The 25,631-nt window shown below is 43.6% G+C and overlaps 1 protein-coding gene across 1 annotated transcript in view; it reads left to right on the top strand.

Moving 5' to 3' along the window:
* Positions 1-25,631, top strand: part of LOC115142587 (alpha-1,6-mannosylglycoprotein 6-beta-N-acetylglucosaminyltransferase B-like) — a 155,978-nt gene that overhangs the window by 62,347 nt on the left and 68,000 nt on the right. The window contains exons 6-8 of the mRNA XM_065001553.1: positions 1,289-1,474; positions 3,853-4,017; positions 20,575-20,744. Of these exons, the coding sequence (XP_064857625.1) occupies positions 1,289-1,474; positions 3,853-4,017; positions 20,575-20,744 (521 nt within the window). The remainder of the gene's footprint in view (positions 1-1,288; positions 1,475-3,852; positions 4,018-20,574; positions 20,745-25,631) is intronic.

The raw sequence follows: 25,631 nt of genomic DNA, 5'->3' as shown, positions 1-25,631 counted from the left end.
AACCTAGAGAGGATCCAGGCTCTGAGGGGTGGCCAGTCATTTGCTGGCGGTGCCGGGCGGAGATTATAACAGTACATGGCCAAGATGTTCAAACGTTCATAGATGACCAGTAGGGTCAAATAATAATAATCACAGTGGTTGTAGAGGGTGCAACAGGTCAGCACCTCAAGAGTAAATGTCAGTTGGCTTTTCATAGCCGATCATTCAGAGTTAGAGACAGCAGGTGCGATAGAGAACTCAGGCCGTACTCTACAGACTTGTGAAGCTGGAATAGGCTTATATGCAAACAGACCATTGCCATATATGGATCTGTGCCAATCACTTTAAACTGGACTATGTTTACAGCATGAGCGGTTGTGAGTAGATGTGCTTTGATTTGAAATTAAAGAAAGAGCTGCATGTAGCCATGTGTGCACACTTGTTCATATCCTTTGCTAGTTAGTGAGTTATTAGCCCAGTTATGGGTCATTTGTAGTCAGCAGTGGGGGACTGATTGCTTCCTGTAAGAGCACAAAACGTGGACATTTCTAGCAATCTTTGAAAAGCAAGTCAGGTAAACAGTCTTTTCTTGTCTTAACGGGGCAGATTTGTATTTTGAGACAGGCTTGAATAAGCAGCCAATAGGCAGAGGTTAGCATAATTTGTCTGATTCTCTGTAATAATGGTGCATTTTAATAATGCATTTTTTTTGTAAAGAGGTTTCTTGTATCCAACAACACAACAACATTTTCAGTCACCTCCTTGTCTGAAGGACAAGTGGATAAACACGTTCATGTCAAGTCCTGCATGTTTTTTTCTCTCAAAAGCCTCATGGAATGTAGGCCATCATTGAACACCACACATTGGCAGCTACTGTAGGCTGAATGATAGAACAGCTATTTCCATGTTAAAATGTGATGGGATACATTTTCTTCATTGTTTTTGATGGTAGACCACTCTGGTAGGCCTTCATTATGATCAACTAGCTACAGTAGCCTTCTTGGCCACTGTTATAACTGTAAGCTAAAGCGGGTACAGTCTCAGTGTTCACAGTCAACATGCGCTGGAAGTTGCACAGAACTTTCACAACATTCAAGTTCGCGCTCAGCAGACCTGAAATTAGCTCAGTTAAAAAAAGGCAGAAGGAAAATGACTTATAACCTGCAATTCCATCTAACTGTACATTTGTACTTAAGTACAACTAATCTATGACCAAGGAGTAGAAAACTCCCTTTTGTTTTATTATTTTATTTGTGTTTAACAAAGTCAAAGTAACCTGACCATTGAACTTTGACCTGTGTATCACCAGTGGATGCGTGCCCGCTGGACATCAGACCCGTGCTATGCCTTCTACGGGGTGGACGGCTCCGACTGCTCCTTCCTTATCTACCTGAGCGAGGTGGAGTGGTTCTGCCCCCCTCTGGCCTGGAGGAACCACAGCAGCCCCCCCACCGTACACACACACACACACCAGACCACCACCACCAAGAGACAGGTGAGACACACACACACAGAACCCTTCCTAACATCCATACACACACAGAACCCTTCCTACCATCCATACACACACAGAACCCTTCCTACCATCCATACACACACAGAACCCTTCCTAACATCCATACACACAGAGAACCCTTCCTAACATCCATACACACACAGAACCCTTCCTACCATCCACACACACAGAACCCTTCCTTCCTACCATCCACACACACACACACAGAACCCTTCCTACCATCCACACACACACAGAACCCTTCCTACCATCCATACACACACAGAACCCTTGCTACCATCCATACACACACAGAACCCTTCCTTACCATCCATACACACACAGAACCCTTCCTACCATCCAAACACACACATAACCCTTCCTACCATCCATACACACACAGAACCCTTGCTACCATCCATACACACACAGAACCATTCCTACTATCCAAACACACACAGAACCCTTCCTACCATCCATACACACACAGAACCCTTCCTACCATCCATACACACACAGAACCCTTCCTACCATCCATACACACACAGAACCCTTCCTACCATCCAAACACACACAGAACCCTTGCTACGATCCAAACACACACAGACACCGAACAACTACTGTCAAGAGACTGGTGAGAGGGACACACACACACAAACAAAGGAATACTCATGCACTCACAAAAGCAGATGCCCGTATACGCACGAGCCCTGCAAAGAGACGCATGGCTAATGCTTACATGTTTAAGCACTTACACACACTAATTCACACTCAAAAGAGCACAGCCAAGAGTCAAATGAATCTTCATACTTACACTGTATAAGCTTGCATGGTAAATATGAAAACACGTTCATCTGAGCACATGACCGCGTTCTCTGCTAATTGTTTTACTGTGTTCATCTCTCTCCTCCACCTCCTCCCTCAGCTCCCTCCCTCATTGTACTGCTGTATAGCCAATTCCAGACGCAGCACAGATGAACTCTTTACCCTCAAACATACAGCTCAGTGCCTGATACTATTTGCAGAACGGTGTTCAAGGCTGAGTCAATATGTGCTATTTTTTCTAAACAATCCCTGCACAGCTATTAACCAGGTTCAGAGATACCTACACACAGAGAGCGATCCCTGAACACAAGGTGTGTGTGTATGTGTCTGTGTGTGAGTGTGATCTGAGTGTGTGAATGTGAATGCTGAATGTGTGTGTGTGATCTGAGTGTGTGAGTGTGAATGCTGAATGTGTGTGTGTGATCTGAGTGTGTGAATGTGAATGCTGAATGTGTGTGTGTGATCTGAGTGTGTGAGTGTGAATGCTGAATGTGTGTGTGTGATCTGAGTGTGTGAATGTGAATGCTGAATGTGTGTGTGTGATCTGAGTGTGTGAGTGTGAATGCTGAATGTGTGTGTGTGATCTGAGTGTGTGAGTGTGAATGCTGAATGTGTGTGTGTGATCTGAGTGTGTGAGTGTGAATGCTGAATGTGTGTGTGTGATCTGAGTGTGTGAGTGTGAATGCTGAATGTGTGTGTGTGATCTGAGTGTGTGAGTGTGAATGCTGAATGTGTGTGTGTGATCTGAGTGTGTGAGTGTGAATGCTGAATGTGTGTGTGTGATCTGAGTGTGTGAGTGTGAATGCTGAATGTGTGTGTGTGATCTGAGTGTGGATGCTGAATGTGTTTGTGTGAGTTCTCTGCTGTTCTTTAGTATTGAATAGCTTATTAGTGTTTGGCAACATTCCTAATTACAGCAGTGGCTCTGTTAGCCAGATAATCTAGGCTATTTATAGCAGGCTATTTGAGTGAGCATGTGTGTGTGTGTGTGTGTGTGTGTGTGTGTGTGTGTGTGTGTGTGTGTGTGTGTGTGTGTGTGTGTGTGTGTGTGTGTGTGTGTGTGTGTGTGTGTGTGTGTGTGTGTGTGTGTGTGTGTGTGTGTGTGTGTGTGTGATGGACAGAGAGAGAAAGACTTTTAGACTACATAGTCATAGCCGTTTAACTAGCACAGGTTCCTCTAGAGACTTAGCTTGTAGTACTATCTCCCCAGAGAACACAGGCTGCACACACTCCTCTGAATTACTGTGTTCCTATTGCAGAGGGAGTGTGGGAGAGGAGCCTGTGTGGGTAGCTATCATGCAATGCCATATTCAGTACATCTGTAGGCTTGCTCCAGTTGACCTCTCTTCTCATCCTTCCTCCCACACTTTCTCCATCTCTCACCCTCTTCTTGTGTCTTTCTTCACTACTTACACTCTCTCTGCATCTCTGTAAAGTTATAGGCCTTTCATTGTTTAGGGTTTTAGATAATATACATTTTTTAAAGATAAAAATGGGGGGGAAATTGACCTCTGTCTCGCTCTCCCTCTCGCTCTCCCTCCCCCTCCCTATAGGCTGCATTCCGCACAGACCTGTCATCTCTGCTAGACCAGGTTGGCACGGGCAAAGAGTCGCTGAGCTTCATGAAGCGCCGTATGAGGAGGCTGGCATCACAGTGGGGCACGGCTGCCCAGCGCCTCCACTCCAAGCTGCGCCAACGCTGGAGGGAACAGAAGAAGGTAGCGATGAGATTGAGAGTTTTGAGTTTTAAATAACCTTTATTGGGTCTGGGAACCCACAACACAATAAACACTCAAACAAAACCATGGTTACACATCAATTAAAAACACAACACCAAATCTTCCTCCACAGTAACTAAACACATCAGCCTCTGAATAGCCAATATGCTCATAAACAGATCAATGTTGTTAACCATTTTGTAATAGGCAAACTCAACCCTCAAACTCAAACCCAACTTCCCCTCCAGCATTCCCATCCACAGACCCCTGTCCCCGAATACTGTTCTTTTGGGTCTTCCATATTGCTAATTTAGCTGCCCCTGACACAAAATCAAGGAAAATAACTACCCTCCTTCGACCAAACCTGTACTTTAGCCCAAATTTAAACTGTTGGGAAGAGAGAACCACTCACAGAGCTGAGAACCAGCTAGTGATCCGATCAATCATCCTGACCAACCTGGGACACCAAGAACAGATGTGCCAGAGTTTCAGACTCAGCACAGAATGGACACCCTTCCTCAACAGTAGGATCCAGGTGGACCAGATGCATGTTGGTGGCTATGTCTCCATTGGAGGTCAGCTGTCCTCCTATCAATAGGCAAACACACCCGCCCACCTTGTCGATTTGACCCCTTCCAGGGAAGAAACACAAGACACTTTTACACATATTCTGTACATGGCCTTCTTTCCCACCGCCTTGAGCTCCCCCAGCTCCGGGGCATCGAAGGAAAACAGCATCCCCACGTCCTCCTCCAATGCCCCCGCCGCAGCACTGACATTCAGCGCAGGGAACATATAATCCAGACCCTCCGTCCATCGATCAGAATTGGAAGTGTCAGTAAACATACTGCCGATTGAACTGTACTGTACTGGCACGGAATCACAGACCTCAGCGACGACCTTCCTGAGTAGGCGAGATGATCGGAACCCTGCTCTTTCTCCCAGCTCCTCCAACGATCTGCTCCTGCTCCGTGTCAGATGACCCAGCTTGGTACGCCCCACACTTAACAGGCATGAACGTAGGATGGCTGAACCCAGAGCACAGGCTCCTCCAACGATCTGCTCCTGCTCCGTGTCAGATGACCCAGCTTGGTACGCCCCACACTTAACAGGCATGAACGTAGGATGGCTGAACCCAAAACAAGGGACTGGATGGCAGAGTTGTAAAAAACGGCCTTTACGGGACTTGACAAAAAACTCCCCAAGCCTGCATAACAGACTCATAAAGTGTAGTCAAAGCCAGACAAATCACTCCCCTCTAGCTTCAAGAGGTAAAGATGTGCAGGCTGTTGTCGACCCAGCTAGAACCGTCACTGTACAACAGTCTCTGGGCTCCTTGAAGCCGGAAAGGAAATGGAAGAAATGTCCACCAGGCCTTGCCCACCCTCGTGCAGTAGCAGGTACAGGGCTGCAGCTTTAATCTAGTTTTGTCCCCACCAGAGGAAATTGACAAGGGTCCTCTGAAGCTCTTGCATCAACAGCCTCTGATGGCTAAAATCATTAGTCTGTGCCACAGGGTAGAGGCAACTAGATTATTGGCTACCAGCGCCCTTCCCCTATAAGACAGCTGAGGTAGCATTTATTTACACCTTGACAATCTGGCACACACTTTCTCCACTACACCCTCCAGTTCCTTTTCTGAAAGACATTGGAGCCTAGGAAAAAACCCAGTCTTCATCCAATCTCTGCCCCACTGAATCCCCACTGATAACCGTGGAGCGGGCCCCGTCTGAAGCTGACCTGCCCACAGCAATTCGCTCTTTCCCCAATTGACTCTAACTGAGGAGGCCCCCTCATACACATTTAAAGCATTTGAGAGAATCTTAACATCCTCAACCCCTATAATATTAACTGTCAGGTCATCTGGAAACGCAGACAGTGCTATCGTGGGACCCTTCATTACCCTTGGCACAGAGAAACCAGTATGCCTCGCCCTTAAAAACAAAGCATTGGTTCCATTGCCTGATACCCTTTGGACGGGGATGGGGCAACTCAAACCAGTCAACAGTAAACTCATCCAAGATAAAAAAAAAATAAAAAAAAACATCCCCAAACCCAAAGGCTTTCATTGTTTTGAACAAGTACTGGTGGTCCACATGGTCAAAAGCCTTCTCCTGATCCAAAGAAAGTAAATCCACACATCAGACAGTTTACAAATGTCTAAAACGTCTTTTATTAGAAACAGGTTATCAACAATAGAGTAACTGTCAGGTAAACAGTAAGACTGGGCCCGTTGGACCAACAGCCCCAGATATTCTTTCAACCTGTTTGAGAGACATTTAGATATGTTTCTTTATTCCGCACACAGCAATGCAACAGGTCGCCAATTTTTTAGAAGAGCCAAATCCCCCTTTTTTTGGCAACAATGAATGCACAGCACGTTGACAGGATACAGGAAGAGAACCCTCATGAAAATATTCACACACCACTTCATAAAAATCCCCCCCAATAGACCCCCAAAAGTCAGATGGTAAACCATCGATGCCAGAGGCTCGGCCTGATGAAAGCTGCATAACTGCTGTGGACAGCTCCTTCAGAGTAATGTCAGAGTCCAAAGCAGCTCTCTGCTCGGGGCCCAATTGAGAAAGTCCATGTAACAACTGTTCAGCTCACAGAGAATCACAATCCTCCGCCTTATAGAGGGCAGAGTAGAAATCTACGGCATGTTGGCACATTTCACTGTCATCCGTGGTCACCTACCGTTCAGGGGGACGAAGGCAATATGCTCTGTAACCTCATTAGGAGCATAAACATTTTTAAAAAAACACAAAATCTGTCACGGGCATCATCGTGAAAATGATCGGACCAAGGTGCAGTGTGGTGAGTGTATATTCTTTATTTTTTAAATGTCGCCAACAAAACAATAAACAACAAAAACTAACGTGAAGCTCCGTAAGTCTATACATGCATTAAACGAAGACAACAACCCACAAATGAGAAAAGGAAAAAGGGCTGCCTAAGTATGATTCCCAATCAGAGACAACGATAGACAGCTGTCCCTGATTTAGAATCATACCCGGCCAAAAACAAAGAACCAGAAAGCATAGACTTTCCCACCCGAGTCACACCCTGACCAAACAAACATAGAGAATAAAAGGATCTCTACGGTCAGGGCGTAACAAAAAAACCATAACATCCACCTTGACCAATAAAACCTGACCCTTGACAATCTTTGTTGTAGATACCACAGCCACCGCTAAGCCTGAGGGAAACTAAATTGCCACCCCAGCACTGAAATGTGTACCATAACTGAGTAAATGCTGCCCCTCCCACCACATACCTCAGTCAACCTCATTAGCCTCATCACTATGTGTCTCCAGTAGAAAAACTACATGAAGCCTTTTCTGTTTTATTACTTCTAATACCCAAGCCCTCTTATTCCTGTCCCTTCCCCCATTAATATTGAGAGAACCTACCCTTAGTACCTCCATGTTGAAAGGAAAAGCAGAAAACACCACAGAGAAACCCGACAAAGAAAAAAAAACACACCCTATGAGGCATGAACATCATCAGTTTTAATTTTCTCTTAACCTTACCACGTTTCCCACCACCTTTTGCCGCCGTGACAGCAGTAACACATTTCCTCAAGCGAAAAAGCTTCTTCACACTTGTCTAACCCCACTGTCTTCTGTAACACCACAGCTGACCTCACAAACTCATCAACATCAACAACAAAAAATGGCCAATTTCACAGATTTCCCAAAAGTCTGCTCCAGGAACCCATTTATCTCCTCTAGATTATGAATTGAGTTGCTATCAGCTGCTATCATATCAAGAGAGATATCCATATCCTTCTCCTGATCCTCCTCAACTGCAGCCACATCCCTCTCAACACTCCCCACTTGCACCCCATCACTCGTACCAGGCATCTCCTCTACTACCTGGGAGACTAGCTCCACATGAACCCCCTCCTGTACCGCATCACTCGTACTGGGAATCTCCTCACCAGTCTGAGAAAATGGCTCCCCAGATCTGTCTTTACCTCCTACAACAATGTGTTTCTGCTGCGTAACAGATGCATAACATCCGGGTGTTTGAAACGACATAACCTGTTTCAAAGCTGGGTGTTTGCAACCCAATGGGACAATCTTAATTGAACTTGCAAACTTCCCAAACCTCAATAACTCGCGCTCCAATAGCTCATTGGGAATAAATGGTGGTACATTTGAAATCGTTATCCTTGTTGACGGAGAAAATAGCGGCGTAACCATGCTCAACCATCCGATCAACAAGACACTCTTCTTTAAGAAGTACGCCATGCTCAACCATCCGATCAACAAGACACTCTTCTTTAAGCAGTACGCCATGCTCAACCATCCGATCAACAAGACACTCTTCTTTAAGAAGTACGCCATGCTCAACCATCCGATCAACAAGACACTCTTCTTTAAGAAGTACTTCTTCTTTAAGAAGTACGCCATGTCAACCATCCGATCAACAAGACACTCTTCTTTATGCTCAACCATCCAACAAGACACTCTTCTTTAAGATCATGCTCAAGATCACTCTTCTTCTTTAAGAAGTACGCCATGCTCAACCATCCGATCAACAAGACACTCTTCTTTAAGAAGTACGCCATGCTCAACCATCCGATCAACAAGACACTCTTCTTTAAGAAGTACGCCATGCTCAACCATCCGATCAACAAGACACTCTTCTTTAAGAATCCGTCAACAAGACACTCTTCTTTAAGAAGTACGCCATGCAACCATCCGATCAACAAGACACTCTTCTTTAAGAAGTACGCCATGCTCAACCATCCGATCAACAAGACACTCTTCTTTAAGAAGTACGCCATGCTCAACCATCCGATCAACAAGACACTCTTCTTTAAGAAGTACGCCATGCTCAACCATCCGATCAACAAGACACTCTTCTTTAAGAAGTACGCCATGCTCAACCATCCGATCAACAAGACACTCTTCTTTAAGAAGTACGCCATGCTCAACCATCCGATCAACAAGACACTCTTCTTTAAGAAGTACTGCTCAACCATCCGATCAACAAGACACTCTTCTTTAACAATGCTCAACCATCCGATCAACAAGACACTCTTCTTTAAGAAGTACGCCATGCTCAACCATCCGATCAACAAGACACTCTTCTTTAAGAAGTACGCCATGCTCAACCATCCGATCAACAAGACACTCTTCTTTAAGAAGTACATGCTCAACCATCCGATCAACAAGACACTCTTCTTTAAGAAGTACGCCTTTATGCTCAACCATCCGATCAACAAGACACTCTTCTTTAAGAAGCTAAGCTCAACCATCCGATCAACAAGACACTCTTCTTTAAGAAGTACGCCATGCTCAACCATCCGATCAACAAGACACTCTTCTTTAAGAAGTACGCCATGCTCAACCATCCGATCAACCATACGCCATGCTCAACCATCCGATCAACAAGACACTCTTCTTTAAGAAGTACGCCATGCTCAACCATCCGATCAACAAGACTCTTCTTTAAGAAGTACGCCATGCTCAACCATCCGATCAACAAGACACTCTTCTTTAAGAAGTACGCCATGCTCAACCATCCGATCAACAAGACACTCTTCTTTAAGAAGTACGCCATGCTCAACCATCCGATCAACAAGACACTCTTCTTTAAGAAGTACGCCATGCTCAACCATCCGATCAACAAGACACTCTTCTTTAACCATCCGAAACAAGACACTCTTCTTTAAGAAGTACCATGCTCAACCATCCGATCAACAAGACACTCTTCTTTAAGAAGTACGCCATGCTCAACCATCCGATCAACAAGACACTCTTCTTTAAGAAGTACGCCATGCTCAACCATCCGATCAACAAGACACTCTTCTTTAAGAAGTACACCATGCTCAACCATCCGATCAACAAGACACTCTTCTTTAAGATCATGCTCAACCATCCGATCAACAAGACACTCTTCTTTAAGAAGTGCTCAACCATCCGATCAACAAGACACTCTTCTTTCAAGAAGTAAGACACTCTTCTTTAATGCTGCTCAACCATCCGATCAACAAGACACTCTTCTTCAAGAAGTACGCCATGCTCAACCATCCGATCAACAAGACACTCTTCTTTAAGAAGTACGCCATGCTCAACCATCCGATCAACAAGACACTCTTCTTTAAGAAGTACGCCATGCTCAACCATCCGATCAACAAGACACTCTTCTTTAAGAAGTACGCCATGCTCAACCATCCGATCAACAAACCATCCGACAACAAGACACTCTTCTTTAAGAAGTACACCATGCTCAACCATCCGATCAACAAGACACTCTTCTTCAAGAAGTGCTCAACCATCCGATCAACAAGACACTCTTCTTCAAGAAGTACGCCATGCTCAACCATCCGATCAACAAGACACTCTTCTTCAAGAAGTACGCCATGCTCAACCATCCGATCAACAAGACACTCTTCTTCAAGAAGTACACCATGCTCAACCATCCGATCAACAAGACTCTCTTCTTTAAGAAGTACGCCATGCTCATCCGATCAACAAGACACTCTTCTTCAAGAAATACCACCACCGCTTGTTATTGACTTTGCTTGTTCCCATGTTAAGTCAGGGAATTCAGTTTTTGCAAATGGAAGAAAGAAGGTACATGAAAGAAAGAGTGAAAGTGAGTTCTCCCTTTACCTTCCCCGTGTCGCCACCTTCAATGAATGCAGTTTGCTCTATTATTGTGTCATGCACACTCAGCAACATGATTAAGTAAAGAGTGAAGGTAAACAAAAGTGAAAGGGAGAGAGAGGGAGTGGTCGAGAGAAGGGGTAGAGAGAGAGAGAGAGGGAGGACCGGATAAAGCGAAAGATGGCACGAACAAGAGGAACAAAAGAACAGGCCCTCATCCTTCACTCCTCACATCTTGTCTCTGCCCGCTTCTCTCTCTAAAATAAGCCAACAGGCCTCAGATGGGCGTCCATCCACACAGAGCCTCCACAGTATTGATTAATGGAGCCGTCTTGCGCCTCAAATGCATGACTTGGATTTGTTATTTTAGATCGGTCCTCTCCTCCTCTCTCTGACTATGAGATACTGTGCTATCTCTACACCAGATGTTTCAGTGCTTTAACTGCAGTTTTACTGCGCTGGTCCAACGCTGTTTATCATGGCGTAATTGGTAGACAGAGGCTGCCGTGTGTGCTGATTAATACTGATAGGGGATCAGTGTACAGCCCCGTGATGGAGTGCTTAATATGTGGATAATATCTGATCCCAGATCAGGTGTTGACTGTCATTCTCTGGTATGCTTGTGTGTCTACCCCACCAGTAGACGACATGTCAGGAACTAAAGAACTAAATAATAAAACACTTGGGAGTCCTCTTAATTGAGGAAAAGCAGCCTGCCACCGTTTAACTCTGACCCCTGTGCTTCCTACCTTTTCCTCGATCCTGCTCTTCCTCCCTCTCTGCCTCTTGTCTCTGGCTCTCTCGACTGATGAAATCCCAATTTAGTATTCCTCTCCGGGTTCACTTTTTAACCTTCCAAAATGTTCTGGGGATTAAATTCTATTTCCCTTGATTGAGTTTGTTTGGTTTGTGTATTGTGTATGCTCCGGGAAAAGGAATAACTTCCTGGAGCGGAGAGAGACAGAAAGGGAGTAAGGGAGAGAGATAGAGAGAGCGATAGGGAGAGAGATAGAGAGAGCGATAGGGAGAGAGATAGAGAGAGCGATAGGGAGAGAGATAGAGAGAGCGATAGGGAGAGAAATAGAGAGAGCCATAGGGAGAGGGAAGGAGAGAGAGACAAAGGGAGAGGGAAGGAGAGAGACAGAGAGAGAATAACCATTATTTCACCTGTCGGTGGCAGAAACAGGGACAGGGAAGGGATCCCAGGAGAGCATGGAATAGAGGAGTCTTTGTCTGTGTGTGTCTTGTGTCTTGTGTGCACCGTTTTACATTTTCTATAATATATGCCACTCAACAGAGGCTGTTATCCAGAGAGACTTACAGTGCAGTGAGTGCATACTGAGTGCATATAGTTCTAGTTCATGTATGTGATCCCTGAGGGAATTGAACCGACTACCTTTGGAAAGAGTGGGGTTTCAAAAAGTTCCATTCCTGCTCTATCGAACCTCTAGAGAGAGTGTGTGTGTGTGTGTGTGTGTGTGTGTGTGTGTGTGTGTGTGTGTGTGTGTGTGTGTGTGTGTGTGTGTGTGTGTGTGTGTGTGTGTGTGTGTGTGCGCGCCACTCAATAGAGGCTATTATCCAGAGAAACTTACAGTGCAGTGAGTGCATATGTCTAGTTCATGTTTATGAATAGTAAACAAACATTTGACCAACTGTGGACATTTTGTTGGTCCCCACAAGGTCAAATGCTGTCTTTGGGGGGTTTAGGGTTAAGGTTAGAATTAGTGTTATGGTTATAATTACGTTAAGGGTTATTGTTAGGAGCTAGGGTTAGTTTTATTGTTACGGTTAGGAGCTAGAGTTAGATTTAGGGTTAGGGTTAAGATTAGGTTCCCCGTTCCGCTAGCGGAACCCCTCGCCAACAGCCAATGAAATTGCAGGGCGCCAAATTCAATCAACAGAAATCTCATAATTCAAATTTCTCAAACATACAAGTATTAGACACCATTTTAAAGATACAATTCTCCTTAATCCAACCACAGTGTCCGATTTCAAAAAAGCTTTTTGGCGAAAGCTGAACATATCATTATGTTAGATCAGCAACTAGTCACAGAAAGCATACAGTGATTTTCCAACCAAAGAGAGGAGTCACAAAAAGCAGAAATAGAGGTAAAATTCAACACTAACCTTTGATATTCTTCATCAGATGACACTCCCGGGACAACATGTTACACAATACATGTATGTTTTGTTCGATCTAGTTCATATTAATATCCAAAAACCTCAGTTTACATTTGGCTTTGCCTACAAAACATCCCGTGAATTTGCACAGAGCCACATATATTTACAGAAATACTCAAAATAAACATTGATAAAAGATACAAGTGTTATTCACAGATTTAAAGATATACTTCTCCTTAATGCAATTGCCTTGTCAGATTTCAAAAAAACTCTACGGAAAAAAGCAAACCATGCAATAATCTGAGAACGGAGCTCAGAGACCAACACAACCCCAAAATATATCCGCCATGTTGGAGTCAACATAAGTCAGAAATAGCATTATAAATATTCACTTACCTTTGATGATCTTCATCAGAATGCATTCCCAGGAATCCTAGTTCCACAATAAATGTTTGATTTGTTCCATAAAGTCCATCATTTTTGTCCAAATAACTACTTTTGGTTTGCGCGTTCTGTACACAATCTAAACTCACGATGCGCGGGCAGGTCCAGGCAGATGTTCAGACAAAGTCATATTACAGTTCATAGAAAATGTCAAACGAAGTATAGAATCAATCTTTAGGATGTTTTTAACATAAATCTTCAATAATGTTCCAACCGGAGAATTCCTTTGTCTTCAGAAATGCAATGGAACGCAAGCTACCTCTCATGTGAATGCGCGTGACCAGCTCGTGGCACCCTGCCAGACCACTGACTCAATCCCATCTCATTCCCACCTCCTTTATAGTAGAAGCATCAAACAAGTTTCTAAAGACTGTTGACATCTAGTGGAAGCCGTAGGAAGTGCAAAATGACCCCATAGACACTGTGTATTCGATAGGCCAAGAGTTCAAAAACTACAAACCTCAGATTTCCTACTTCCTGGTTGTATTTCTCTCAGGTTTTTGCCTGCCATATGAGTTCTGTTATACTCACAGACATCATTCAAAAAAGTTTTAGAAACTTCAGAGTGTTTCCTGTCCAAATATACTAATGATATGCATATATTAGCAACTGGGACTCAGTAGCAGGCAGTTTACTCTGGGCACGCTTTTCATTCAAACGTGAAAATGCTGCCCCCTAGCCATAAGAAGTTTTAAGGTTAGGGTAAGGTTAAGAGTGCAAGTTGGGATTAGGTTTATGAAAAATAGGATTTTGAATGGGACTGAATTGTATGTCCCTACAAGGTTAGCTGTACAAGAGTGTGTGTGTGTGTTAGTTAGTTAGTCACACACTCACACACACACTTAAAACACAAAGTTTAGAATCACACATTCTCACACTTACTCACTCACACATTACATTTACATTTAAGTCATTTAGCAGACGCTCTTATCCAGAGCGACTTACAAATTGGTGCATTCACCTTATGACATCCAGTGGAACAGTAGTGCATCTAAATCTTTTAAGGGGGGGTGAGAGGGATTACTTTATCCTATCCTAGGTATTCCTGAAAGAGGTGGGGTTTCAGGTGTCTCCGGAAGGTGGTGATTGACTCCGCTGTCCTGGCGTCGTGAGGGAGTTTGTTCCACCATTGGGGGGCCAGAGCAGCGAACAGTTTTGACTGGGCTGAGCGGGAACTGTACTTCCCTCAGTGGTAGGGAGGCGAGCAGGCCAGAGGTGGATGAACGCAGTGCCCTTGTTTGGGTGTAGGGCCTGATCAGAGCCTGGAGGTACTGAGGTGCCGTTCCCCTCACAGCTCCGTAGGCAAGCACCATGGTCTTGTAGCGGATGCGAGCTTCAACTGGAAGCCAGTGGAGAGAGCGGAGGAGCGGGGTGACGTGAGAGAACTTGGGAAGGTTGAACACCAGACGGGCTGCGGCGTTCTGGATGAGTTGTAGGGGTTTAATGGCACAGGCAGGGAGCCCAGCCAACAGCGAGTTGCAGTAATCCAGACGGGAGATGACGAGTGCCTGGATTAGGACCTGCGCCGCTTCCTGTGTGAGGCAGGGTCGTACTCTGCGGATGTTGTAGAGCATGAACCTACAGGAACGGGCCACCGCCTTGATGTTAGTTGAGAACGACAGGGTGTTGTCCAGGATCACGCCAAGGTTCTTAGCGCTCTGGGAGGAGGACACAATGGAGTTGTCAATCGTGATGGCGAGATCATGGAACGGGCAGTCCTTCCCCGGGAGGAAGAGCAGCTCCGTCTTGCCGAGGTTCAGCTTGAGGTGGTGATCCGTCATCCACACTGATATGTCTGCCAGACATGCAGAGATGCGATTCGCCACCTGATCATCAGAAGGGGGAAAGGAGAAGATTAATTGTGTGTCGTCTGCATAGCAATGATAGGAGAGACCATGTGAGGTTATGACAGAGCCAAGTGACTTGGTGTATAGCGAGAATAGGAGAGGGCCTAGAACAGAGCCCTGGGGGACACCAGTGGTGAGAGCACGTGGTGTGGAGACGGATTCTCGCCACGCCACCTGGTAGGAGCGACCTGTCAGGTAGGACGCAATCCAAGCGTGGGCCGCGCCGGAGATGCCCAACTCGGAGAGGGTGGAGAGGAGGATCTGATGGTTCACAGTATCGAAGGCAGCCGATAGGTCTAGAAGGATGAGAGCAGAGGAGAGAGAGTTAGCTTTAGCAGTGCGGAGCGCCTCCGTGATACAGAGAAGAGCAGTCTCAGTTGAATGACTAGTCTTGAAACCTGACTGATTTGGATCAAGAAGGTCATTCTGAGAGAGATAGCGGGAGAGCTGGCCAAGGACGGCACGTTCAAGAGTTTTGGAGAGAAAAGAAAGAAGGGATACTGGTCTGTAGTTGTTGACATCGGAGGGATCGAGTGTAGGTTTTTTCAGAAGGGGTGCAACTCTCGCTCTCTTCACTCACACATAAAACACTAAGTTTAGACTCACACACATAAAATACTAAGTTTAGACTCATTCACTCACACATAAAACACTATGTTTAGACTCACACACTTAAAACACTAAGTTTAGACTCTCTCACACACACACACATACACACACACACACACACACACACACACACACACACACACACACACACACACACACACACACTTAAAACACTAAGTTTATACTCACACACTGACACACTGACACACACGTTCAACAACTCCATTAGTTTAGACACTCACACACTGCGACACACACTTCATTTGACACACACGTACCCATACACACACCCATCAAGGTCACCGACTTGTCAGTGATACACATCGGCCGCAGAGCAAGACTGGTACACAGTGCTGTTCCCCTATGTTCTCCCTCTGCAGCTTCACAGATTACTTATCTTCTTTACACTGCGCTCCACTCCACCACTCTGTGCGCGTGTGCGTGCGTGTTCAATCTCACTCCAAAGTTCCTATCAGCAATAGACATTCTCTTTGCCAGTCCTACAGTCACTTTATCACTATTAGAGACTATAACAATTATATTGTAGCAGTGACACTGGGAGGGGGAAGTTGAATTTAACACCATAGAAGGTGTAGCAGTATGTGTAGGTGGTAAGATAGTGTGTAAGCGGTACAGGGAAGCAGGTAGGTGAGTTGAAGATAAGGTGTTCTCTGTTCTTTCACCGTCTGTTTCGTAGATGTCTTTGCCTCTGGATCTATTGTGGTTTCCTGTTGCAGAGAGTGTTCTTCCTGCTTCGTTCCTCGGGTTCTTTTGCTGTTAGAGGGAGAAACAGACGCATGGATGCACAAATGTTCACACATACACAGACAGAGACCCTCAGGGAGTGGCAGAAGTCCACTGTATAAACAGATACCTCCGTATGCGTGTTCAGACTCCTTAGGGAGTCACAGGGGGGGTGAGGTAACTGAGTCTCTGTGTGCGTATGCATGCAGGCACGTACAGTATGTGTAAAACGTGTAATCGGATCTTACGCCTTGATCACACCAATAGCGTCATTGTGCAAAATGGTACGCGGCATCATTTGGATTCACCTTCTGCTACCATTTCTGTCAAGTCGTCTACGCACACAGTTTGACGCATACGTTCGATAAATCCAACTAATGCACCACACAGAACGCCCTGCAACTGCCTCCTGCAGTCGACAACCTACTTCAAGGTTAAATATCAAGGTTACATTTCCAACATCATTCCAGTATGTTTCATAAAGCTGCCTCCTATTTATACTTCAGTGGAGGGGAATTCACTTTGGAAATTGAGATGAATGCTACCCATTAGCCAAAAGACAAATCCCGTTTTTCTACAGTACCACACCAGCACTACCAGAGCCAACCCAATAGGTTCCTCACTCAGCAATAGAGTGCTGTCTCCAGCGTTCCCGCCACACTAGTGTTTCTGCATTAGTCCGTGGTTGCCAGATCGGTGTGATATCCCCCTTTTTGGTCAAAGGCATTCTCAGGGCTGAAGTCATCTGCCATCTGCCACCCAAACTGTAATTTAATTGCACTTAACTTTTTTATGAAGCACAAGTTTAACATAGAAAGCTTATTAAATCAGTGTGATATTTCATTTCATACCAGTCGCGTATTCGCTGGCCCTTGATTCGCTCGACTATGCATCCCATAGACACTCTCTCGACACACACACACCCACACACACAGACACACACTCATATAGGGACTTCGAAGCCAGCATAGATGAGACATGGAGAACTGGTATGAGCTGGTTTTGAGGTTTGTCTATGGCAGGGATGTTTCTATGGGTCTGTGTATTACTGTGTGTCTATTTCAGAATCTATTTCTATCTCCTGTCCTTGAGGGCCGCTTTGTGTAACTGTTTTCATCCTAATTACTTTCTAATAACAGACTACTTTTTAATTCGACCTGGGCGTCCAGGAGTGTGAAATCGTTTGCTTATTAATGAGACAAATCAATCTCATCAGGATCATTAATTCCACTCTTTTGAATTCCGTTCCCTCCGTCCTGGCGCTCATACAATCTGACGGGAGATGGCTAGAGGAGGAGGAGGAGGAGGAGGAGGAGAAGTGGTGGTGTGTGCCAGTGTTGTTGTTTAGCATCCTGCCAGCCGCTGACTATGACTTTTAGCGCATAATTAGACAGTGACTCAGGCATCACACACAGGACAGAGAGAGAGGGGGAGAGAGAGGGGGAGAGAGAGAGCGAGAGAGAAAGACAGAGAGAGAGGAAAAGGGAGGATGAAAGGGGTGGCAGAGGGAGAGAGAGAAAGGAGGAGAGAGGGAGGAGAGAGAGAGAGAGAGAGAGAGACGAGGGTAAAATAGCCTCCAGGAACTTAATGAGGTATGCCCCGCTGAGTGGAGAAAGGGCTGTTAATCACTTCCACAGCAGTTCAGACTGACACACACATACTCATCGAAACACGCTGCACACACACACACACACACACACACACACACACACACACACACACACACACACACACACTCTCTCTCTCTCTTTCTCTTTCTCATGCACACACACACACACTCTCTCACAACACATACACACTCATACACACACAAACTCACCACTCTCATAAGCTCATTATGTAAAAGCCAGTGAAAGTTTGTCTCTGTGTGTCTATCTGGGGCAGAAGGGCTTTTCATGCTGTGTTAGGATTACTCTGCACAGCACCTCTCTGACATGACTGACTCTGTATGCATCCCAAATTGTGCCCTATTCCCTACATAGTGCACTACTTTTCACCAGGACCCTTAGGGCTCTGGTCAAAAGTAGTGCACTGTGCAGGGAATAGGGAGACATTTGGAATGCAGATTCTGTCCAATACACAGTAGGGATGTGTTCTGTCTCTGATACCATAGTGTATTATTACAGAAGCATGTTTTATTACAGCGAGAGTCGGATGTACGATTAACAGTAATGTAGGCAGATGTCCTTTGTGTATTGAAAATATTTGATTGATTAAGGAGGAACATGTGCTCTTGTGTGTCTGATGCTAATTACTGTATTATTACAGCTACAGTTGGGTTCTGAACTGGTATAAATGTTTTCTTGATTTCTAATACAATGGGAGGCAGGGTTGGGGTTAATTTAATTCAATTCAACCTGTGAATTAAAATTTGAATTTAAATTGGACACACCCCACCGAATGCAGAATTTAAATTCTGTTTGAATGAAAGGAAGTCAAATTTAATTCAAGGCTGTTCATAGAAATTCAACTGAAAAGTGAAGCATGAAAAGTATTTCCTTTGACACATGTTTAACCCAAAGAACATGTCAATTATTACTTAAGAAATATTTCAAATATCAAATAGATTATCACTCATAGATGTATTTTATTATACTTTTTTGTTGTCATGCGATGTGAGATTGTTCCCTTCCATTCTGGAGTGTTTGGTTTGAAATTTAGTTTTCTGACTAGTTTTTTTATAACATGTTAGTGAAGTATGAATTATTATAGACAACCTACAAAATTATCTTAGAATATTTCAGTCATATGTTTAACATAGTAAGAATTTGTTCTTAACTGACTTGCCTAGTAAAATAAAGGTAAAATAAAAAATTTTAAAAATAGTACTGGTTACCATACAAGATGTCAAAATTACCATTGTATAGTGTTGTGTTCACATAAATAATATCCATTTGAATAGCCAAAATCCATTTAAATTTTATTGAATAAAAAGTATACTTCCTTTAATTCAAATTCCATTCAAATGATGTTTCCTGTGGGGTGTAGTCAATTCAAATGATGTTTCCTGTGGGGTGTAGTCAATTCAAATTCTGCTTCCTGTGGGGTGTAGTCAATTCAAATTCTGCTTCCTGTGGGGTGTAGTCAATTCAAATTCTGCTTCCGATGGGGTGTAGTCAATTCAAATTCTGCTTCCTGTGGGGTGTAGTCAATTCAAATTCTGCTTCCTATGGGGTGTAGTCAATTCAAATTCTGCTTCCTGTGGGGTGTAGTCAATTCAAATTCTGCTTCCTGTGGGGTGTAGTCAATTCAAATTCAATTCAAATTCTACAATTGAAATTGATTCAAAGAACAATATGCAACTCAATGGCGAAGGTGCATAAACATGTTGGTCTTCAGATACGACGTCATGGTTTTATCACTATCCATATAGTTTTATGTAACGACGGCGCGCTACATAGTTCAATGTGCCAATAAATCAACACAGTTTACTTTTAGCGTTTTTTAAAATTGCCTGCTTCTTGGAGCTTAAATTGGGACCATGTATACTGCACTAATGATGCTTTAAAAAAACAGTACCAGAGAGCATAGTACAATACGGCGAACTTAGCAAACAAGGCATTTGTGGTAAGTACATGGGGGCCGCCATCTTTATGCACCTCCGCTATTCAGAATTGCTAGGACGATGAACATGTGTTCATGTCTGATACTTAGAGAGCCATGTCTACTGTATTATTAAGGCCAGTTGGATGGCTGATGATCACTAAAGCCCTCTCTCAAGTAACCCCAAAAGTACACGTTTATTGTAACCCCAGACAAAGTCACTTGATTTAACTCATTGCGGGCTTGATGGCTAGTTGAAAAGTTGAATCAGGTGTGCTTGTCCCGGGCTACAACAACAATGTGTGCTGCTGGGTGTACTCGAGAAGTTGGGGAACACTGGTCTAATGTAGATGTTCAATGACTGACTGGCTACGTCTAGTACACTGGGAGATTGAACACGTGTTCATGTCTGATGCTTATAAAACCAGGCATTACGGCTGGAGTCGGGTGTTTGACGCCTGATGAGCACTAAAGCTCTGTTAATGATGACAACGTGATGATACCGTATGCCATGTAACGTATACAGACGTTCAGATGTGTAATTTATCTCAGGTTTCCTTCTTTTCTTTTTTCAGTAATGATATAAAAATAGTATATAAATAAACATGTATATTTCCCCCCAGATCCTGGTGCACGTGGGCTTCCTGACAGAGGAGTCAGGGGATGTGTTCAGCCCCAAGGTCCTGAAGGGAGGTCCCCTGGGGGAGATGGTCCAGTGGGCCGACATCCTCACAGCCCTCCATGTTCTGGGACACAACCTCAAGATCTCCATGTCTGTTAAGGAACTGCAGGGGTGAGTCAGCATGTTATAATCTTACAATGATGTTAATGGGAAACTGTGTTTTGGCTGTATTTTGATTCGATCATCTCCTGATTGATTGAATTTGTTTGGGTGTTTTAGTGTGTGGTGGATTGGAAGCGGCTTCATTGATCTGACCACAGCCATTTTCTTCCATTTTGTTCAGTCAGCTACTGGCCAATACACACAGTAGGGCAATTAGCAGGTGCTTTTATCCAAAGCGAATTATAGATCCTCCAAGGTGATGGTGTTAAAAAGCGCTTTGTGATCAATGGACAGACGGTGCTCGTTTGTATTTGATTGCTGTCCATTTCATCACTGTGACTTATTCCTCATGTTGATCCATAGAATTACAAGGGGAACACTTCCAGTGACTATAGAAGGTCTACACCCCCTTGAACGTTCTCATTTCGCTGCCTTAAAAGTTTATTTAAAAATGGATGCAAATGGATTTTCAAAGTGAAAGAAAGTTCTAGGAAGTTGTCCAATTAAAACAAAAACAAAAACTGAAATATCCTAATTGGATAAGTCTCCACCCCCCATGAGTTAATACTTGGTGGAAGGACCTTCGACAGCCATTACAGTTGTGACTCATTTTCATTGAGGCTCTAGCAACTTTGCACAACTTTTAGGGAAACATGCATGCAGGCTCAGCAGATTTGTTTGGGGATCACTGATGGACAGCGATATTTAAACTTTGTCTCTGATTTTTTTGAAAGCAGATTTAAGTCAGGACTGAGACGAGACCACTCGGGAACACTAAAACAGCTCTTGGAAAGCCAATTGGGTGTCTTTTGCATAAACATTTGTGTAATTGTCCCACAGAAAAATACAACCTTATCTCAGGGTTAGGTTTTCAGAAGACTGAGGTGTGTTCTCCTCAAACTTTTTACCTTGGCTTTGCTCCTTTCATATTTATTTTGATCCTAAGAAAAACTATCCAGGCAGATAAGTTTTATATAACTTCCTTTCACTTTGAAAATGTGGAGTAGATTGTGTAGATCTGCAGGATCAAAAATCTATTTGAATTCCATTTTAACGCAGCAAAATGTTAAAAAATTTAAAGGGGTTGACTTTCTATAGACACTGTATTTTAGATAAAGGACCAATTTTCAGGTAGAAAGCAAGTGATATTATCACTGGGCCCCTATTCACCTTAAACAGTTTTATATTATTTTAACCACATCAATATACCCGCTCTACCACCCCAGTTAACCCAATACATCAGCCCATCAGAACCTCAGACCTGGGCTGTGTCCCAATTAACAAGGATTCTGCCTTTTGAGGCAGCTTTCCTAGGCAGGATGTCAAGATTGGTATGTCCCAATCCCAATGTACCTTAAAATGCTGCTTTCTAAGGTGCTTTCATCAGGCACCGTAGCATCCCGTGTGTCCTTCCCGGAGGAGGCTATCCCTTTCGGCACACTGACAATTCAAAACAATTCTGAATTAATGGTGGACACATGTCCTCACTTGGGAGAAGATGTTCCAGAAGAATAAGGAATAAGAAGAAAAATGTAAGTATAACGTTTATTTATTCACAAAATGATGTTAACATTTTCAACAAATGAACTAACTGTAACTGTTGTTTATCAGCCCATTGCCAAGCTAGCTAGCTACCTAACACATCATAGTTAGCTAACATTAGTAGGCGATCTCGTCCTGCTTATCAGCTGTTTAGAGATGCACAACTAAACTAACTAGCTCGAATCGTAAATTCAACAATGTGTCAATTGTTAAGACCCAGACAGTTTTTAAATCAATGAATTGGTGAACTTTCTAGCCAGCTAAAAACATGTACTGTAGCAAATTTGTTTTCGGGGACATAAGTGGACACCTGATCGCGTATTACTCCATTGCATTGGCTTGACAGGAGAAAACAGTCCTGCCCGACCCGTTTGGAGGTCAGACATGTTACATTTGTTTTACAACATCTAATGAAAAAATGTAGGAAATGCAGCCAGCTGTGTTCTGTTCATTCTAGGCTTGCTAGCCTGCCAAGTTATTTGTGCATTCTGTTGATGGGTCTGTTTAGCAAGCTTGCTTGCTAGCTAGCTGCATATAGTGTCTGTTTACGTAACATTAACGTTAGCTAACTTTGTCTTGTCACTTTCCCTTCCCCTATCGTGTTGCACGATTTGGTTTGTTGTTACTAGTTAAAATTAGAGGCTAAGTTATTCTACTCTTACTGTAAAACAACTGATCAAGATTTTTAGATTTAAAAAAAAAAGCAAAACTGATAACAAAATGATTGCATATTTATAAAGGTAGTTGTGGCTTCAGTGACTTGAACCAGCACTGACATTTGAGCAGTGAGGTTCATTTCTCCCCCCATTTCCCTCTGCTTGTTCCAGCTCTCACGTTCAGACCCTGCTGATGTAAAGAACGTGCTGGGAACCTCCCAGCCACCATGATAATCACCATATCCCAGGATTTGATTAAGGACTGTGCATCATCACAATGTTAGATAGAAAAAGATTCACCCATGTTATTGTTAATCACGCAGATTTCTCAGGACATTGTAACCTATGAATCTCATTCTAAAATACAGATGTAATTTTCTGTCCCACGGGATTGCACTGTGGGCAAGTCTTCACTTTAGACCACAATTAGTTGAAATTAAGCATTAGTAAAGGGATGGAACAAAAATGTGTAAACTCCTGTCCTCTGTATAAAATGACAAAATTTGCCCTCATGTAAAGAACAAGTTTTTGAATGTTGGAGATTAATCTCCTTGAGATTTCCCTCACTTGGGAATGACTTATTTTGTAGAATGGACTGTGCTTTTTTAAGGACTAATGCACATATACAGGAAAACAAATACAAATGTTAAACATTTATTCAAAATGACAAGTGTTGATGTCTCCACATGTTTCTGGTTTTGAGGCTTGGGCCTCTGGTACCTGTTGCTCATCTGTCTAATCCCCTGCAAGGAGAGAGGATGTCACGCCCTGACCGTAGAGATCTTTTTATTCTCTATGTTTGGTTGGTCAGGGTGTGACTCGGGTGGGGAACTCTATGTTCTGTGTTTCTATGTTTTGGCCTGGTATGGTTCTCAATCAGGGACAGCTGTCTATTGTTGTCTCTGATTGGGAATCATACTTAGGCAGCCTTTTTTTCCTTTTGTATTTGTGGGTAGTTGTCTTTGTTAGTGGCCTGTGTAGCCCAAGTAAGCTTCACGGTCATTTTTGTTGTTTCTTGTTTTGTTGACGACATTTATAATAAAGGAAAAATGTACGCTCACCATGCTGCACCTTGGTCTGGTCATTTTCAAGACGACGTTCGTGACAGAGGGAGACATCAATCATATTGCAATGCTGTATTCATTTCATTGAACACATATTCCTGTTTGATATGCATTCATATAATTACATTGGACATCTTATCTTTTATCACGCCAGTATTCGTATCCAATGCATTTAGCTTACATTAGGATGAAGTAGCTTGGGCCCTCTTATCTAGTTAGATTGCATCATATCACCTTTAAATATTAGTTATCAACAAATATAAAACCATGTTATCCTGAACATCAGTGTCTTTTAATAATATGCACAGGTATGATAGTTGTATGAATTAATCACAATGTCAGCCTACTCATAGAAAAAACATTAGCGGCTGAAATGCAATATTAGTTTAACAGTGAAACATCACTATTCTTGCTATTAATCATTCTTAAACAGTCAGTAAAATATCTTATTTAAGCTATCTAAAAAAAAATGGTATCCCGTATCATGCGAGAACCCTATACTGCAGGATAATTATTCTGGTCGATGTCAACTTAACCCATGGACAGGTACTGAGGTGATGGATTCTGTTACTTGTTTACTTGTTATTCGTGCAGCTATTTCCATTTTGGGATAGTTGTTCAATGAATTGCTAGCAAACGCCTCGCGCTAGGTGGAATGCAAATGCATTGCCACATGATGCTGCCTTCCAAATCCCGTCCAGATTGGCAGTTACAGAACCTACTGGGAAAGTGCTGCCTAGTAAGTTAGTTGCCTTTGGCGGCAGGTAGGCAGCAGGCAGCTGCCTTTCGATTGGGGCACAGCCCTGCAGTCTTCTTGAGTTATTTAGTGACCCCATCGATTGTCATTGACCTCCTCTCCAGTCAATGGTGCAATGTTGTGTCTCTTTCTGCTCCCCTCATCCAGTCAGCACCTCTTCATATATCCTCTTATTGTGCTGATGGTTACAGTAGTCGCCGTCTCCTGGCCGGCTCCGGGCGGACCAGTAAGTCCGTCTCATTGGTTAAGACACTCCGGGGCCGGTGGCCAGTGTTTGGCTACTAAAAGCAGGGCTAAAGACTGTAAATCACAAGAGATTGTCAAACACCGTCAGCCAGGTTTAGTCATATGGAGATGGATTGGGTAGTGTGGTTGGCTGCCAACCTGTTGGGGATTATGAATTGAGTTGTCTTGGAGTCATTATTTTTTTTAGCTTCTTTGATATAAGGAGATGTTTGGAGCTGAGTCACGGTTTGTTGGCTGAGCCAATTCCACTGTTTTGTGAGCTTCTGACTAAGTGAAGTGTCCCACTCTATCCCACTCTCTGTCTCTTTCTTTACTTCTCCTTTCCAAACATGCCCTTTGTTTCTCTCTCTACCTGCTTGTATATCCTCCTCTTCTCTGTCTGTCTCTTTTGTTCTCTCTTTCATATATTGTCTTCTCTCTCTCTGTTAACACCTTTCTCTCTCTCTCTCTCTGTCTGTATCTTTCTCTCTCTCTCTCTCTGTCTCTCTGTCTCTCTCTCTCTCTCTCTCTCTCTCTCTCTCTCTCTCTGTCTCTCTCTCTCTCTCTGTCTCTCTGTGTCTCTCTCTCTCTCTGTCTCTCTCTGTGTCTCTCTCTCTCTGTGTCTTTCTCTCTCTCTCTGTGTGTCTTTCTC

Source organism: Oncorhynchus nerka, linkage group LG15, assembly GCF_034236695.1.
Source record: "Oncorhynchus nerka isolate Pitt River linkage group LG15, Oner_Uvic_2.0, whole genome shotgun sequence".
Taxonomy (NCBI): domain Eukaryota; kingdom Metazoa; phylum Chordata; class Actinopteri; order Salmoniformes; family Salmonidae; genus Oncorhynchus; species Oncorhynchus nerka.
Note: the sequence above shows the minus strand (reverse complement) of the source record. Positions and strands in the feature narration are given on the sequence as shown.